We start from the raw sequence: 19934 nt of genomic DNA, 5'->3' as shown, positions 1-19934 counted from the left end.
TTTAGATTTTTTTCAAACAAACATCATATACATGTTCACCACTATGAGGTTATGGGGCCCATTCAAGTTTCAGACAGATTGCCCAAGTAACACCAGAGTTATGGCCCTTAGAAGTTTCTAGTGTTAACTATATAGGGTACTATAGATCTATAGATATGCCAATTTCTGCATCATAACTTTTGATATATTTGACCTAGAACTATGAAACTTTAACAGAATTTAGAGCACTATAATGTGGTTGTGCACAGACAATTTTGTACGGATTTCTTTTTGTAACTTCAGAGTTATTGCCCTTTAATTGTCTAAAAATCCACATATTTGTACATAACAAACTTACCATTTGGCAGAATTTCATTAAATTTCTTTCATTCTTTTCTGTGAACATTTATTATAAACATGTGAAGTTGTGCACCCACACCTGGTCACCCACTTGCCTTGGTCACACCCCCCCCCCCCCCCCCCCCCCCCCCCCCCCCCCCCCCCCCCAAATTTTTTTTTTTATTTCTTATTTTAGATTTTTTTCAAACCTTCCAAGTTGTACCATTCCCCCACCTCACTTCTCCACCCAGTCATGCCCACCACTGATCATGCATCCTCTGCCCCCCACCCCCCTCTCCAACTTAACCCTTTTACCTTTTTTTTTTTTTTTCATTTTTAATTTTCAATCAATATTTATAATCAACATGTGAAATTTTGTTTCCTCTCCCGTTCCCCCTAAAAAAATAAATATATACATATATCTATATATAGATATATATCTATATATAGATATATGTATTTCCATTCCTTTTTTTTTTTTTTTAAATGTTCAAACCTTTTAACATGTTAAGTTGTGACTGCACAAACCTTGCCCTCAGCCATGTTCAAGATATCTTACCTGTGTTCTGTTAAGGACATCTGATCTTTTAAGTTCAAAATGTACATGTAAAACAGCAACACCTGGTGCCAAACCACTCAAAGACAATATTTCATTCCAGTTAAACTTCAAGCACACATTTCAATTAACTGCATTTAATTTTAAAAGCTAAGCTTATTACAGTAAGCATATCCCATTCAAAATAAATTCTTTAGTCAGGATCAGAGTATCATACATTTATTATGTACTCTTTAATTATGTCTCCCCCAGGAGACATATTGTTTTTGCCCTGTCCGTCCGTCCGTCCGTATGTCACACTTCATTTCCGAGCAATAACTGGAGAACCATTTGACCTAGAACCTTCAAACTTCATAGGGTTGTAGGGCTGCTGGAGTAGACGACCCCTATTGTTTTTGGGGTCACTCTGTCAAAGGTCAAGGTCACAGGGGCCTGAACATTGAAAACCATTTCCGATCAATAACTAGAGAACCACTTGACCCAGAATGTTGAAACTAATAGGATGATTGGTCATGAAGAGTAGATGACCCCTATTGATTTTGGGGTCACTCCGTCAAAGGTCAAGGTCACAGGGGCCTGAACATTGAAAACCATTTCCGATCAATAACTAGAGAACCACTTGACCCAGAATGTTGAAACTTCATAGGATGATTGGTCATGAAGATTAGATGACCCCTATTGATTTTGGGGTCACTCCATCAAAGGTCAAGGTCACAGGGGCCTGAACATTGAAAACCATTTCCGATCAATAACTAGAGAACCACTTGACCCAGAATGTTGAAACTTCATAGGATGATTGGTCATAAAGAGTAATTGACCCCTATTGATTTTGGGGTCACTCTGTCAAAGGTCAAGGTCACAGGGGCCTGAACCTGGAAAACCATTTCCGATCAATAACTAGAGAACCACTTGACCCAGAATGTTGAAACTTCATAGGATGATTGTACATGCAAAGTAGATGACCTCTATCGATTTTGGGGTCACTCCATTAAAGGTCAAGGTCACAGGGGCCTGAACATTGAAAAATATTTCCGGTCAATAACTTGAGAACCACTTGACCCAGAATGTTGAAACTTAGAGGATGATTGATCATGCAGAGTAGATGACCCCTAACGATTTTGGGGTCACTCTGTGAAAGGTCAAGGTCACAGGGGCCCGAACATTGAAAACCATTTCCGGTCAGTAACTTGAGAACCACTTGACCCAGAATGATGAAACTTCATAGGATGATTGGTCATGCAGAGTAGATGACCCCTAACGATTTTAGGGTCACTCTGTTAAAGGTCAAGGCCGCAGGGGCCTGAACATGGAAAACCATTTCCAATCAATAACTTGAGAACCTCTCGACCCAGAATGTTGAAACTTCATAGGATGATTGGTCATGCAGAGTAAATGACCCCTATTGTTTTTTGGGTCACCCGTTAAAGGTCAAGGTCACAGGGGCCTGAACATTGAAAACCATTTCCGATCAATAACTTGAGAACCACTTGACTCAGAATGTTGAAACTTCATAGGATGATTGAACATGCAGAGTAGATGACCCCTATTGATTTTGGGGTCAGTCTATTAAAGGTCAAGGTCACAGTGGCCTGATCATGTAAAATCATTTTTTGGAAATAACTTGAGAACCACTTGACCTAGAATGTTGAAACTTAATAGGATGATTGGACATGCAGAGTAGATGACCCCTATTTATTTTGGGGTCACTTGATCAAAGGTCAAGGTCACAGGAGCCTGAACAGTGACTTGAGAACCACTAGGCCAAGAGTGTTGAAATTTAGCGGGATGACTGGACATGCCAAGTAGATGATCCCTATTGCAGCCAACCATCAGTGTCTCTTTGACTTTCGCTCCTGACCCCTATTGACTTCTTGCCTATAGGACTTTGCTTTGGGGGAGACATGCGCTTTTTTACAAAAGCATTTTCTAGTTAAACATTTGTTTTCTGTTAAATTGATTTTGACTAATGAAATTATTTGCTTCTTATTAACATCCTTAACTTTTTGCCGGATATATCTTTTTGCCATTCCTCAGCACAAACCCTTTCGGCGGGGGATAGCAATTCATCGAATTTGCTTGTTCTATCATGTTTTACAAATATAGTATATTAGATATGTGTAATACGGTGGGTGGGGGTAGTGCGATGCCATGATTTCATTTTGACCAATTTAGTTTTCAAAATTTCCCGAGCCCTGGTCCAGAGAGTACCTTACCGTGTATGGTGTGTACCAGTGTATAGTACATATTCTGGATAGGAGTCTAAATGTTGGTGAAACAACCTTTTGGTCCAAATTTAACTGAAAAAAAACATGAAGAAATGTAAACATCTGTTGACCAAATTTGTCTTTGAGAGCGAGTCTTTAATGAAGTCATTAACAGTTGGAGTTTACAAAACACCACTACGGATCAGTGAGTAACACTACTTGTAACAGATCTTGAAAGAATTTCAATATGATTATACACCCACAAACAAAGATTGGGGGGTGGGGGGGCGGGGTATATAGGAGTGAGCTTGTCTGTTGGTCCGTTGGTTTTCATGGTTTCCGGACAATAACTCGAGAATGCTTGTCAGATTTAAATAAATGTTAGTACACAGGTGTAACATCATAAAATGCAGGTCAAGTTCGACTTTGCTTACAGACCACCATTTTTAGTTCACTTGTCACGTAATGACAAGGTGAGCTTTTGTAATCATCCTTCGTCCATCCGTTTTCCATTTACAATTTCTTTTGAACACAATAGTGACCACATTTTGCAATCAATTTTGATCAAACGTGCACACAACTTGTATTGGCATAATATCCTGGTTCCTTTTGAAAACTGGCCAGATCCCATCATGGGTTCCAGAGTTATGGTCCCTTAAACGTCCAAAATTTGCTATTTTGGCTTTGCAGCCATATAGAGACTTCATTTATGTTTTGATTTGATACAAACCTGCAAAATATCTTTAACAACAGAAATAGATCTTGGATTCCATGATGAATCCTTCAGGTCTAATGATAGGTTCCGGAGTTAGGCCCCTGATTGACCCCTGAAAGAGCCAAAATTTATTAATTTTTACCTTGTGAACACAATAGGAGTGATATTTTATATTCAGTTTTAACCACACTTGCACACAACTTAAGTCACAATAAGATCTCTGTTCCTTTCTAAAACCGGCTAGATTCCTTCATGGGTTTTAGAGTTACTGCACCAGAAAGGGGCACAATTTTCTATTTTGGCCCTTTCAGCCATATAGAAGTTTTATTTATGCTTTGATTTGATACAGACTTGCACAGAATGTTTATCTTGATGATCTCTAGGCCAAGTTAGAAACTGGGTCATGTGGGGTCAAAAGCCAGGTCAAATCAAAGGAAAAGCTTTTTAACACACTAGAGGCCACATTTATGACCCTATCTTCATAAAACTTGGTCAGAATGTTTATCTTGATGATTCCTAGGCCATATATGAAGCTGGGTCATGTGGCTTCAAAAACTAAGTCTCCTGCTCAAATCAAAGGAAAAGCTTGTTAACACTCTAGAGGCCATATTTATGACCCTATCTTCATGAAACTTGGTAAGAATGTTTATCTCGATGATTCCTAGGCCAAGTTAGAAACTGGGTCATGTGGGGTCAAAAACTAGGTCATCACTCAAATCAAAGCAAAAACTTGTTAACACTAGAGGCAACATTTATGACCCTTGGTCAGAATGTTTATAATAAAATTTATCTTGATGATTCCAAGGCCAAGAACTGGTGAACGATATAGGGTCATCATGACCCTCTTGTTTGACTTAGTTATGGCCCCTTTCCAACTTTAAATTTGCCTGAAAGGCTTGACAGATATAAATAATTTTTGGTACACAGGTAATAATTTTTGGTATCATGGAATCCAAGATCTATTTCTGTTGGTTCCGGAGTTACGGCCCCTGATTGACCCCTGAAAGAGCCAAAATTTATTAATTTTTACCTTGTGAACACAATAGGAGTGATATTTTATATTCAGTTTTAACCACACTTGCACACAACTTAAGTCACAATAACATCATAAAATACAGGTGAAGTTCGACTTTGGCTACAAAGCACAAATTTTTAGCTCCACTATTCAGAGAATAGGGATGCTATTCTACTCGCCACAGCGTCAACATGAGCTTTTTAGCTCACCTGTCACAAAGTGACAAGGTGAGCTTTTGTGATCGCGCGGTGTCCGTCGTCCGTCCGTGCGTCCGTCCGTAAACTTTTGCTTGTGACCACTCTAGAGGTCACATTTTTCATGGGATCTTTATGAAAGTTGGTCAGAATGTTCATCTTGATGATATCTAGGTCAAGTTCGAAACTGGGTCACGTGCCTTTAAAAACTAGGTCAGTAGGTCTAAAAATAGAAAAACCTTGTGACCTCTCTAGAGGCCATATATTTCACAAGATCTTCATGACAATTGGTCAGAACGTTCACCTTGATGATATCTAGGTCAAGTTCAAAACTGGGTAACGTGCCATCAAAAACTAGGTCAGTAGGTCAAATAATAGAAAAACCTTGTGACCTCTCTAAAGGCCATATTTTTCATGGGATCTGTATGAAAGTTGGTCTGAGTGTTCATTTTGATGATATCTAGGTCAAGTTCGAAACTGGGTCACATGCGGTCAAAAACTAGGTCAGTAGGTCTAAAAATAGAAAACCTTGTGACCTCTCTAGAGGCCATATATTTCATGTGATCTTCATGAAAATTGGTCAGAATGTTCATCTTGATGATATCTAGGTCAAGTTCGAAAGTGGGTCACGTGCCGTCAAAAACTAGGTCAGTAGGTCAAATAATAGAAAAACCTTGTGACCTCTCTAGAGGCCATATTTTTCATGGGATCTGTATGAAAGTTGGTCTGAATGTTCATCTTGATGATATCTAGGTCAGATTCGAAAGTGGGTCACATGCCTTCAAAAACTAGGTCAGTAGGTCAAATAATAGAAAAACCTTGTGACCTCTCTAAAGGCCATATTTTTCATGGGATCTGTATGAAAATTGGTCTGAGTATTCATCTTGATGATATCTAGGTCACTTTCGAAACTGGGTCAACTGCGGTCAAAAACTAGGTCAGTAGGTCTAAAAATAGAAAAACCTTGTGACCTCTCTAGAGGCCATACTTGTGAATGGATCTTCATGAAAATTGGTCAGAATGTTCACCTTGATGATATCTAGGTCAAGTTTGAAACTGGGTCACGTGCCTTAAAAAACTAGGTCAGTAGGTCAAATAATAAAAAAAACCTTGTGACCTCTCTAGAGGCCATACTTTTCATGGGATCTGTATGAAAGTTGGTTTGAATGTTCATCTTGATGATATCTAGGTCAAATTTGAAACTGGGTCAACTGCGGTAAAAAACTAGGTCAGTAAGTCTAAAATTATTAAAATCTTTTGACCTCTCTAGAGGCCATATTTTTCAATGGATCTTCATGAAAATTGATCTGAATGTTCACCTTGATGATATCTAGGTCAGTTTCGAAACCGGGTCACGTGCGGTCAAAATCTAGGCCAGTAGGTATAAAAATAGAAAAACCTTGTGACCTCTCTAGAGGCCATATTTTTCATGAGATCTTCATGAAAATTAGTGAGAATGTTCACCTTGATGATATCTAGTTAAAATTCAAAACAGGGTCACGTACCTTCGAAAACTAGGTCAATAGCTCAAATAATAAAAAAACCTTGTTACCTCTCTAGAGACCATATTTTTCAATGGATCTTCATGAAAATTGGTCAGAATTTTTATCTTGATAATACCTAGGTCAAGTTCAAAACTAGGTCACTATGTCAAATAATAGAAAAAACGACGTCATACTCAAAACTGGGTCATGTGGGAAGAGGTGAGCGATTCAGGACCATCATGGTCCTCTTGTTTGGTTAAAGTTTTTCGGCAACCTTTGTTTTTCTGTCATATCTTTGTTACTATTGCTTATATCTTACTGTAACTTCACATAAACATTGTACAGCATACAAACAAAGTATGTGCAGGGGCTGGGCCCATTTGCCAAACTCATGGCTTCCGCACAATAACTCATGAAAGCCTTGACAGGTTTAAATCATTGTTGGTACACAGGTGTAACATCTTTAAATACAGGTCAAGTTTGACTTTGGCTACAAACCACCAGTTTTTAACTCCACTATTCAGAGAATGGGTGCTATTCTACTCACCACAGTGTCGGCATGAGCTTGTTATGTCTCCCCCCCTCTAGGGGAGACATATTGTTTTTGCCCTGTCCGTCCGTACGTCACACTTCATTTCCGAGCAATAACAGGAGAACCATTTGACCTAGAACCTTCAAACTTCATAGGGTTGTAGGGCTGCTGGAGTAGACGACCCCTATTGTTTTTGGGGTCACCGTCAAAGGTCAAGGTCACAGGGGCCTGAACATTGAAAAACATTTCCCGTCAGTAACTAGAGAACCACTTGACCCAGAATGTTGAAACTTAATAGGATGATTGGTCATGAAGAGTAGATGACCCCTATTGATTTTGGGGTCACTCCGTCAAAGTTCAAGGTCACAGGGGCCTGAACATTGAAAACCATTTCCGATCAATAACTAGAGAACCACTTGACCCAGAATGTTGAAACTTAATAGGATGATTGGTCATAAAGAGTAGATGACACCTATTAATTTTGGGGTCACTCTGTCAAAGGTCAAGGTCACAGGGGCCTGAACATTTAAAACCATTTCCGATCAATAACTAGAGAACCACTTGACCCAGAATGTTGAAACTTCATAGGATGATTGGTCATGTAGAATAGATGACGCCTGTTGTTTTTGGGGTCACTCTGTTAAAGGTCAAGGTCACAGGGGCCTGAACATTTAAAACCATTTCCAATCAATAACTTGAGTACCACTTGACCCAGAATGTTGAAACTTCATAGGATGATTGTACATGCAAAGTAGATGACCTCTATCGATTTTGGGGTCATTCTGTTAAAGGTCAAGGTCACAGGGGCCTGAACATTGAAAAACATATCTCGTCAGTAACTTGAGAACAACTTGACCCAGAATGTTGAAACTTAATAGGATGATTGGTCATGCAGAGTAGATGACCCCTATCAATTTTGGGGTCACTCTGTTAAAGGTCAAGGTCACAGGGGCCTGAACATGGAAAACCGTTTCTGATCAATAACTTGAGAACCTCTTGACCCAGAATGTTGAAACTTTATAAGATAATTGGACATACAGAATGATGATTGGTCATGTAGAGTAGATGACCCCTGTTGTTTTTGGGGTCACTCTGTTAAAGGTCAAGGTCACAGGGGCCTGAACATTTAAAACCATTTCCAATCAATAACTTGAGTACCACTTGACCCAGAATGTTGAAACTTCATAGGATGATTGTACATGCAAAGTAGATGACCCCAATTAATTTTGGGGTCACTCTATTAAAGGTTAAGGTCACAGGGGCCTGAACATGGAAAACAATTTCCGGTCAGTAACTTGAGAACCATTCAACCCAGAATGTTGAAACTTCATAGGATGATTGCTCATGCAGAGTAGATGACCCCTATCGATTTTTGGGTCACTCCATTAAAGGTCAAGGTCACAGGGGCCTGAACATTGATAACCATTTCCGATCAATAACTTGAGAACCTCTTGATCCAGAATATTGAAACTTCATAGGATAATTGAACATGCAGAGTAGATGACCCCTTTTGATTTTTGGGTCAGTCTATTAAAGGTCAAGGTCACAGGGGCCTGGTCATGTGAAATCATTTCCGGAAAATAACTTGAGAACCACTTGACCTAGAATGTTGAAACTTAATAGGATGATTGGACATGCAGAGTAGATGACCCCTATTTATTTTGGGGTCACTTGATCAAAGGTCAAGGTCACAGGAGCCTGAACAGTGACTTGAGAACCACTAGGCCAAGAGTGTTGAAACTTAGCAGGATGACTGGACATGCCAAGTAGATGATCCCTATTGCAGCCAACCATCAGTGTCTCTTTGACTTTCGCTCCTGACTCCTATTGACTTCTTGCCTATACCACTTTGCATTGGGGGAGACATGCGCTTTTTTGCAAAAGCATCTTCTAGTTTGGTTAAAGTTTTTCGGCAACCTTTGTTTTTCTGTCATGTCTTTGTTACTATTGCCTCTATCTTACTGTAACTTCACATAAACATTGTCCAGTTTACAAACAATGTATGTGCATGGGCTGTGCCCATTATACCCAAGGTCTAGGTCACCAAGGTGTTATACTTAGGTTATTTTTAAGGTTAAAGATTTTCGGCAACCTTTGTTTTTCTGTCATTGTTACTGTTGTTATATCTTACTGTAACTTCACATAAATATTGTCCAGCATACAAACAAAGTATGTGTAGGGGCTGGGCCCATTAACTTAAGGTTAAGGTCACCAAGTTGTTATACTTGGAACTATTTTCATGTTAAATTTTTTTGAAAGCTTCGTTTATAGACATATCTTTCGTACTTTAAAAAATAATGACTTTAAATTAAAAATATTTCTTTATAATCATCATTTATGTGCGTGGTTATAATCACCATAACTCTAATTGTTTTTTTTTTGACAGAATTATGCCCCTTTCATACTCAAAGTTTCTTGGCAATCTTCGCTTTCTGGATATAACATTAGTACAATATAAGATAATGACTTGAAACTTAAAATGTATCTTTATCGTCATCATCTGCATGTGTGGTAACAATCCCCATAACTCTTGATTTGTATTTTTGACCAAATTATGCCCCTTTTGTACTTAAATTTTTCTGGACATAAATTTGGTACTAGAGTAACTACAGTTAAAAATAATACCTTTGTGAATGTTGTGATAATTATGGCTTTTCACTCTTCCATCTTCAAAGTAGAATTAAATTTACTTAAAATTTATTTTGTTAAAAAATAAACCACTGTAACCTTTTATGGAAAAGCATGGCAACTCTAGTTTTTAGCCTTGACAGTTTTAGTATAGAGAGTATTTTCCATTTACCATATGGGGGAAAAATCATAAACAAATTTGTTTTGTGTATACCTACCCACAGTTTGAGGATGGTCCCTAGGGAAAAAAACTGCACATTACCTACAGGTATCTACAGTAGATCGTTTTTTCGAATGTAGTTATCCAAAAATGACAGGGCCTGCAGCTTTCAAACTTAATAGGATGATTGCCTGTGGTCAGTTTGTAACCCCTATTGTTTCTCAGGGAAGTCATAATGTGAGTTCACAGTGGCTTGGACACTTAAAATGGTTTTTGATCAGAAAGAGGAGGACACTTGGGCCTCCAGCTCTTAATTTTATAGAATGATTGCATTCGGTCAGCTGTTGACCTCGATTGTTTTGTGGGTCATAAGATCAAGATCACAGTGATCTCCAAATGGAAAAAAAAAAACAGTTTTAGAATAGTAACTCAAGAATGCTTTGAGGTCATGCTCGCTAAACTTTGTATAGTGAATTTCTCTGATCAGTTGATGACCCCAGTTGATTTGAGGTCAGTGTGCCAAATATCAGTGTCAGTGAGACCTGAAAAATTAATTTCTATAAAAAAATAAAGAATCCTTAAAGCCTCATGGAGCTGAGGCTTTTGAACTTAATGAAAACCAAACTGTTAAAATAAAAAGTCAAATAAGAACATTTATTTTCTTTCAGCAAATTGCAAAACACCAGTTGGAAAGTGATAGTGATCCGCAGTCTCTTCTGACAACAACCTTGACCTCAGATGATATAAATACAGCTCAGAATACTGACAATATTGTTACAATGGTAACAGAAATAACCACAGAATCTGAAGCGAAAAATAATCCCATAGTAACAGTAACTTCTGGGGATGTGACTGATATAGGAAATGAATAGTGTTAAGTGTGTTTTGCAGCAAGCATTCTACATATATTCCAATATATCAAAACCAACAAGACTGTAATTTCAAAATTTATTTCATGGATGATGCAGTATGGCATAATTTTATACTCACTCAGAAAAAAGGAGGTTTATTAGTCCCCTACTGGTTGAAAACTAGTTTCGTGAACTATATGAATGCGCTGTTCCGTCATTCCGTCTGCAATTTCGTGTCCGGTCCATAACTCTTGTCATTCGTGAAGGGATTTTAATATTACTTGGCACAAAATTTAATGTTCCCCATGATGAGACTACGTTTCATGCGTAAAACCCGGACCCTGGTTCAAAGGTCAAGGTCACAGTTGGAGGTCAAAGGTCAACAGGGCTTTTTTCCTATCCGGTCCATAACTCTGCCATCCATGAATGGATTTTAATATTACCTGGCACAAATGTACCTCATAATAAGACGATGTGTCGTGCACAACTTTCAGACCCCTAGCTCAAAGGTCAAGGTCACACTTGGCAGTCAAATGTTAACAGCATGAACAGGGTCAGTTTTGTGTCCGGTCCATAACTCTGTCATTCATCAACAGATTTTAATATTACTTGGCACAAATGTTCCCCATGATGAGACGACTTGTCATGTGTAAAACCCAGACCCCTAGCTCAAAGGTCAAGGTCACAACTGGAGATCAAAGTCAACAGGATTTTTTTCCTGTCCTGTCCTGTCCAGAACTCTGTCATCCATCAAGGGATTACAATATTACTTGTCATGCACAACACCCAGAACCCTAGCTTAAAGGTCAAAGTAACATTTGGAGATCAAAGGTCAATAGGATTTTTTTTCCTGTCCGGGACAGGATTTAAAATATCTTAAATATCAGTTGGCACAAATATTCCCTTCTTTCATAACCTGCGCCCTTAGCTGAAAGGTCAAGGTCACACTTTGAAGTCAAAGGCCAAAAGGGCTTTTTTCCTGTTCAGTCTGTAACTCAACAATCCGTAGAGGGATTTTAATATTAATTGGCACAAATGTTCACCGCTATGAGGTGGAGTGTCATGCACAAGAACAAGGTCTAAGGTCAAGGTCACACTTAGAGGCCAAAGGTCAGATACAAGCATGACTTTGTCTGGAGCATTTCTTCTTCATGCATGGAGGCATTTTGATATAACTTGGCACAAATGTACACCACCTTGCGACAGATTGTCACGCACAAGAACCAGGTCCCTAGGCCTAAGGTCAAGGTCACACTTAGAAGTCAAAGGTCAAATTCAAGAATGACTTTGTCCGTAGCATTTCTTTTTCATGCATGGTTGGGTTTTGATGTAACTTGTCACAAATGTTCAACACCATGAGACACCTTTGTTTTTAGAATTACTTCCATTTGTTTTTCTATTAATAGCTTATATTGTAACTTTTTTAGCTCGACTTTTCGAAGAAAATGTAGAGGTATTGCACTCACCCCGGCGTCGGCGTTGGTTAAAGTTTTTGATAAAGTCAAATATCTCTGTTACTATCAAAGCTATTGACTTGAAACTTAAAATACTTATTTACTATCAAAGTCTACACCAGGAGAAACAATCCCCATAACTCTGATTTGAATTTTGACAGAATTATGCCCCTTTTTAACTTAGAATTTTTGGTTAAAGTTTTTGATAAAGTCAAATGTCTCTGTTACTATCAAAGCTATTGACTTGAAACTTAAAATACTTATTTACTATCAAAGTCTACACCAGGAGAAACAATCCCCATAACACTGAATTGAATTTTGACAGAATTATGCCCCTTTTTAACTTAGAAACTTTGTTAAAATTTTTGATGAAGTCAAATATCTCTGTTACTATTAAAGCTTTTGACTTGAAACTCAAAACAGTTATTTACTATCAAAATCTACACCAGGAGACACAATTCCTATAACTCTGGTTTGAATTTTGACAGAATTATGCCCCTTTTTAACTTAGAATTTTTAGTTAAAGGTTTTGATAAAGTCAAATATCTCTGTTACTATCAAAGCTATTGACTTGAAACTTAAAATACTTATTTACTATCAAAGTCTACACCAGGAGAAACAATCCCCATAACTCTGATTTGAATTTTGACAGAATTATGCCCCTTTTTAACTTAGAATTTTTGGTTAAAGTTTTTGATAAAGTCAAATGTCTCTGTTACTATCAAAGCTATTGACTTGAAACTTAAAATACTTATTTACTATCAAAGTCTACACCAGGAGAAACAATCCCCATAACACTGAATTGAATTTTGACAGAATTATGCCCCTTTTTAACTTAGAAACTTTGTTAAAATTTTTGATAAAGTCAAATATCTCTGTTACTATTAAAGCTTTTGACTTGAAACTCAAAACAGTTATTTACTATCAAAATCTACACCAGGAGACACAATCCCTATAACTCTGGTTTGAATTTTGCTAGAATTATGCTCCTTTTTAACTTAGAATTTTTAGTTAAAGGTTTTGATAAAGTCAAATATCTCTGTTACTATCAAAGCTTTTGACTTGAAACTTAAAATACTTATTTACCATCAAAGTCTACACCAGGAGAAACAGTCCCCATAACTCTGATTTGAATTTTTGACAGAATTATGCCCCTTTTAACTTAGATTTTTTTGGATAAAATATTTAATAAAGTCAACTATCTCTGTTACTATTAAAGCTTTTGACTTGAAACTGAAAATAGTTATTTACTATCAAAGTCTACACCAGGAGACACAATTCTCATAACTATAATTTTAATTTTAACAGAGTTATGCCCCTTTTTAACTTGGATTTTTAGCTCACCTGAGCAATGCTCAGGTGAGTTTTTCTGATCGCTCAATGTCCGGCGTCTGGCGTCTGTCGTCTGTCAACATTTAGCTTGTGTATGCGATAGAGGCTGTATTTTCCAATTAATCTTCATGAATGTTGGTCAGAATGATAACCTTGATGAAATCTAGGCCGAGTTTGAAAATGGGTCATCTCGGGTCAAAAACTAGGTCACTAGGTCAAATCAAAGAAAAACCTTGTGTATGCGATAGAGGCTGTATTTTTCAATTATTCTTCATGAATATTGGTCAGAATGATAACCTTGATGTAATCTAGGCCGAGTTCGAAAATGGGTCATCTCGGGTCAAAAACTAGGTCACTAGGTCAAATCAAAGAAAAACCTTGTGTATGCCTTAGAGGCGGTATTTTTCAATTGATCTTCATGAATTTTGGTCAGAATGATTACCTTGATGAAATCTAGGCCGAGTTCGAAAATGGGTCATCTGGGGTCAAAAACTAGGTCACAAGGTCAAATCGAAGAAAAACCTTGTGTATGCAATAGAGGCTGTATTTTTCAACTGATCTTCATGAAATTTAGTCAGAATGATTACCTTGATAAAATCTAGGCCGAGTTCTAAAATGGGTCATCTGGGATCAAAAACTAGGTCACTAGGTTAAATCGAAGAAAAACATTGTGTATGCAATAGAGGATGTATTTTTCAATTGATCTTCATGAAATTTGGTCAGAGTGATTGCCTTGATGAAATCTAGGTCGAGTTTAAATATGGGTTATCTGAGGTCAAAAACTAGGTCACTAGGTCAAATTAAAGAAAAATCTTGTGTATGCGATAGAGACTGTTTTTTTCAATTGATTTTTATGAAATTTGGTCAGGATGATTGCCTTAATGAAATCTAGGTCGAATTTGAATATGGGTCATCTGAGGTCAAAAACTAGGTCACTTGGTCAAATCAAAGAAAAAACTTGTGTATGGGATAGAGGCTGTATTTTTCAATTGATCTTCATGAATTTTGGTCAGAATGATTGCCTTGATAAAATCTAGGCCGAGTTTGAAAATGGGTCATCTCGGGTCAAAAACTAGGTCACTAGGTCAAATCAAAGAAAAACCTTGTGTATGCAATAGAGGCTGTATTTTTCAATTATTCTTCATGAATATTGGTCAGAATGATAACCTTGATGTAATCTAGGCCGAGTTCGAAAATGGGTCATCTCGGGTCAAAAACTAGGTCACTAGGTCAAATCAAAGAAAAACCTTGTGTATGCGTTAGAGGCGGTATTTTTCAATTGATCTTCATGAATTTTGGTCAGAATGATTACCTTGATGAAATCTAGGCCGAGTTCGAAAATGGGTCATCTGGGGTCAAAAACTAGGTCACAAGGTCAAATCGAAGAAAAACCTTGTGTATGCAATAGAGGCTGTATTTTTCAACTGATCTTCATGAAATTTAGTCAGAATGATTACCTTGATAAAATCTAGGCCGAGTTCTAAAATGGGTCATCTGGGATCAAAAACTAGGTCACTAGGTTAAATCGAAGAAAAACATTGTTTATGCAATAGAGGATGTATTTTTCAATTGATCTTCATGAAATTTGGTCAGAGTGATTGCCTTGATGAAATCTAGGTCGAGTTTAAATATGGGTTATCTGAGGTCAAAAACTAGGTCACTAGGTCAAATTAAAGAAAAATCTTGTGTATGCGATAGAGACTGTTTTTTTCAATTGATTTTTATGAAATTTGGTCAGGATGATTGCCTTAATGAAATCTAGGTCGAATTTGAATATGGGTCATCTGAGGTCAAAAACTAGGTCATTTGGTCAAATCAAAGAAAAAACTTGTGTATGGGATAGAGGCTGTATTTTTCAATTGATCTTCATGAATTTTGGTCAGAATGATTGCCTTGATAAAATCTAGGTCGAGTTTGAACATGGGTCATCTAGGGTCAAAAACTAGGTCATATCTAAGAAAATGCTTGTTTTATCGCAAGAGACCAATTTTTTTGTCCAATATTAATGAAAATTGGTCAGAATATTTGTTTCCATGAAATCACTAGGTCAAACATGTTTTACACTGTTATGTGTGTTTCTTAGGTGAGCGACCTAGGGCCATCTTGGCCCTCTTGTTTTTTTTTTACTGGCAAAGCTCAAATTCAGAGTCAAGCACTGAGAAAAGTCGAGCGCGCTGTCTTACGGACAGCTCTTGTTATTACTGGCTGTACGGAAAAATGGAGACCACTTTTCTGTGGTACAACATGCATGTTACATCCAATTTGTAGGTGTATTTTGATATATCTCTACCTGGTAAAGAGTTTTGTGTGGACTTATATTATATAGATTTTTTTTAGGATTTGTTGTACTTATATTATAACTTTCTTATAATTGGCCAAAAAAATCCATATGAAAATATAGGTGCTAGTGTAAAGAAATTTGCAATGACGGGCATATATTGTGACATTTTGGCATTATAGATGTTATGGAACAATCAACAACTGGAGGTTTTTGTATATGCAAATTTTAATCCAAATATATAGTACAATATTGTTTATACATCATTGACAGATATCAGTTCATTATGTTATACTGCAGTAGTGAAAATTAGGAGCCTTCCAGTAGGGAACTTTGTATTGTATGGCATTACTTCATTCACTTATTAATTATGTCCCTTACATTCAGCCTGTCTGATTCAAAGGTTCAGGGTGAGCTGTTGGTAGGTCCACCATCTGTTGTCAACAAATTATTTATTCAAAGATCTACTTCTCAGAAAATACTGGCTAAAATTTCACTCAAGTTGGCTGGTAACATCCTGGCATGAACAGAACAGGACTTTTTCTGCCTGTTTTGTGAAAAAAAATCTTAGAAAATTCGGAATTTTTAGCCATAAAAATGGCCAAATTGGGAAAATCTATTGACAAAATCATTATTTTGGACTTTGATTTTGTTGCCAAAAAGTGGTGGTTAATGCATTAAGAAATGTAAAGCATTTTTCTGTAGTCATAATTTTGCATGGGACCCTGACAGGTATGAACATTTTCTGACCAAGACTTAGGATGACAAGTAGAAGGGTTTGGGTCTAGACTTCCAAATCGAAGTCAAAAGCTCTATATCCCTGAACTTGGGAGACTTGACAAATGTATGTATTCTCTGATACAGGTTTCAGTGTCTATACCAAAAGATATCAGAGGGAGAAAGTACATGTATCTTTTCCCAAAAGGACAGCATGGTTTGCGTACACTTGGCGTGAATATTTTTTAATTTATCTCTGTAATATTTCGAATTGTGTTACATTTTGTTTTGTTGTAGCGATTAACTCCCCTATATAAAGTTCTTGTGGTAGTAGAGGAACATTCTGAATGAGTTGCCAAGCTAAAATCAGGCACCCGTAGTATGGTACTTTAATAGTTGCCAAATGCTGGATTATTCATGACGCAGATTACAGCTCTGGTTTGGGATTTTTTGGGGGAATTGGAAAAAATATTCATGTTTTGCGTTGGGAAAGGGTCTAATAGACCAATGAGATAGGCAGAAAAAGGCCTGCAGAGAACTGAGGGGCTGCCAGAGTGTAAAATAGGAAACCTTTAATTGACTTCTTTTCCTGAACCACTGGATTGATCTTCAATGCTTGGAAGAAGACGTCATTACAATAGTAGGGCATTGAACAATATACATTTTTATTTCTGTAACTAAAAATTCATTTTGTTTAATCATTGGCCTTTCTAATGTATTTTGTTGAAGTTGTGTTTGTATGTTATTTTCTGTGTAATCATTGCTCCTCAGATAATGCAGTTCTTTGACAGACCATTGCACTACAGTGTTCCAGTTTGGTAAACTTCAATATACATAAGTGTATTAAATACATGCTAAACAAAGTTTATCTTTTGAGATGTTAAATACATTGATTTGTAAAGACCCAAAAGTAAAGAGACTATAACGTTCATATGAAAAAATATTTGCTGTAATACATTTGTCTTAATTTATAGATTGTTACCATGCAGAATTTTATTAAAATTGTTTACTAGTTATCATTTTGTATTCTTTTCATGTTAAAGGCTTATAATTAGTGATGAGAATCAGACAGCTGAAGCAGAATCGATTAATCTATCCAGTTCTGATCTCTCTCTGATTCAATTAATCAGAATGAATCGGAACCGAAAGACCAAAATAGACTATTCTAATGTAGCAATATGATGGTAACAGCAAACCTTTCTCAAGACTTCCGCATTATTGTACGATACTTATATTACTTTTGGTGAAGAATTTTATGACACAGTTGCTGCAGTGTGCAGCCTTTAGCAACTGCCAGTTACATTTTGATTCAAATTTTTTGTCTTGATGGGAAAGATCAGCATGATTTTTAGCTCACCTGAGCACAAAGTGCTCAAGGTGAGCTTTTGTGATCGCCCTGTGTTCGTCGTCCGTCCGTCGTCAACAATTTGACTGTTAACACTCTAGAGGTCGCAATTTTGGCCTAGTCTTAATGAAACTTGGTCAGAATGTTACCCTCATAAAAATTTAATATTGGGTCATCTGGGTTCAAAAACTAGGTCACCAGGTCAAATCAAAGGAAAAGCTTGTTAACACTCTAGAGGTCACAATTTTGGCCCAATTTTATAAACTTGGTCAGAATGTTACCCTTAATAGAATCTTGGATGAGTTTGATATTGGGTCATCTGGGGTCAAAAACTAGGTCACCGGGTAAAATTAAAGGAAAAGCTTGTTAACACTCTTAGAGGTCACAATTTTGACCAAATCTTAATGAAACTTGGTCAGAATGTTACCCTCAATAAAATCTTGGACAAGTTCGATTTTGGGTCATCTGAGGTTAAAAACTAGGTCACCAGGTCAAATCAAAGGAAAAGCTTGTTAACACTCTAGAGGTCACAATTTTGGCCCAATCTTAATGAAACTTGGTCAGAATGTTACCCTCAATAAAATCTTGAATGAGTTCGATATTGGGTCATCTGGGGTCAAAAACTAGGTCACCAGGTCAAATCAAAGGAAAAGCTTGTTAACACTGTAGAGGCCACATTTATGACTGTATCTTCATGAAACTTGGTCAGAATGTTACTCATGATGATCTCAAAGTCCAGTTAGAATCTGGGTCATGTAGGGTCAAAAACAAGGTTACTAGGTCAAATCAAAGGAAAAGCTAGTTAACACTCTAGAGGCCACATTTATAACTATATCTTGAAACTTGGTCAGAATGTTAATCTTGATGATCTATAGGTCATGCTCAAATCTGGGTCAGGTTGGGTCAAAAACTAGGTCACTGGGTCAAATCAAAGGAAAAGCTTGTTAACACTCTAGAGGCCACATTTATGACTGTATCTTCATGAAACTTAGTCAGAATGTTAATCTTGATAATCTTTAGGTCAAGTTCGTATCTGAGTCATATTGGGTCAAAAACTAGGTCACCAGGTCAAATCAAAGGAAAAGTTAGTTAACACTTTAGAGGCCACATTTATGACCATATCTTAATGAAACTATCTTGATGATCTTTAGGTCAATAGGTCAGGTGAGTGATATAGGGCCTTCATGGCCCTCTTGTTTAGCTCACCTAAGCACAAAGTGCTCATGTTGAGGTATAGTGATCACGCTGTCGGTCGTGCGTCCGTCCGTCATCAACATTTGTGTTTAAAAGACACCTCCTCCAAAACCACTGAAGTGGATGGTCGTCTACCAACGTTGTTCAAACGGTTCCACTTGGTTGCACATAGGGGCCACCAGAGCTAAAAATAGAAAAATCTTCAAACAAATCTCCTTAACAGATGGTCCAATTTTGAAATATATTTTAACACAAATGGTCCTTATGTCACCATCTACCAAGGTTATTCAAATAATACCAATTCGTCAAAAAACATGGCCCCAAGGGGATGTGGTCATTTTTACCTATATGTATATGGTGGAAATTAAAAAAAACTTCCTGTGTGCTGGCCTAATTTTCAAATAATTTTACACAAATGGTCCTTGTGTGACCCTCAACCAAGATTGTTAAAATTATTTTGAATCATCAAAAAAACATGGCCATCAGAGGGCATGGTCACTTTTCCCTATATGTATATAGTGGAAACTTCATTCTTGTGGGAAACTGCTAGCCTGATTTTAAAATAAGTTTACACAAATGGTCCTTGCGTAACCCTATACCAAGATTGTTCAAATTATTTTAATTCCTTAAAAAACATGGCTGCCAGGGGTCATGCTCACTTTTCCGTATATGTACAAGGGTGAAAATTTTCCGGACCACTCCGGAAGTTTAGGATTTTTCATCGCGGCCGGGATCGTTTTTCCAAATTGTCTAAATCCAGGTCAAAATGTGTATGTGTGGGGGGTGGGGGTAGGTTGTCATCATTCAACAAAGCTTGAAAAATCAAACGATCGCCAACAAACACAATCGACTCTATTTATCACATATGCCGTTTGCAGCGCATCTCGCATATCATCAATATGTAACGACAATTTTGATTGGCCCGCGTAGGCGCTGTACTCCAATGAAAACAACTGT

The 19934-nt window shown here is 37.3% G+C and overlaps 1 protein-coding gene across 5 annotated transcripts in view; it reads left to right on the top strand.

Annotated features, from left to right (window-relative positions):
• The window catches only part of LOC123536261 (zinc finger protein 76-like), a 171850-nt gene extending 154396 nt beyond the window's left edge, over window positions 1-17454 (top strand). For all 5 annotated transcript variants that reach the window (XM_045319261.2, XM_045319263.2, XM_045319260.2 and 2 more), the window contains one exon: window positions 10475-17454. In XM_045319261.2, coding sequence (XP_045175196.1) covers window positions 10475-10678 — 204 coding nt within the window. In that variant the 3' untranslated portion in view covers window positions 10679-17454. The remainder of the gene's footprint in view (window positions 1-10474) is intronic.
• The last annotated feature ends 2480 nt before the right edge of the window (window positions 17455-19934 follow it).

This window comes from Mercenaria mercenaria, chromosome 17, assembly GCF_021730395.1.
Source record: "Mercenaria mercenaria strain notata chromosome 17, MADL_Memer_1, whole genome shotgun sequence".
In the NCBI taxonomy this organism is placed as follows: Eukaryota; Metazoa; Mollusca; class Bivalvia; order Venerida; family Veneridae; genus Mercenaria; species Mercenaria mercenaria.
This window is presented reverse-complemented; position numbering and strand designations above follow the sequence as displayed.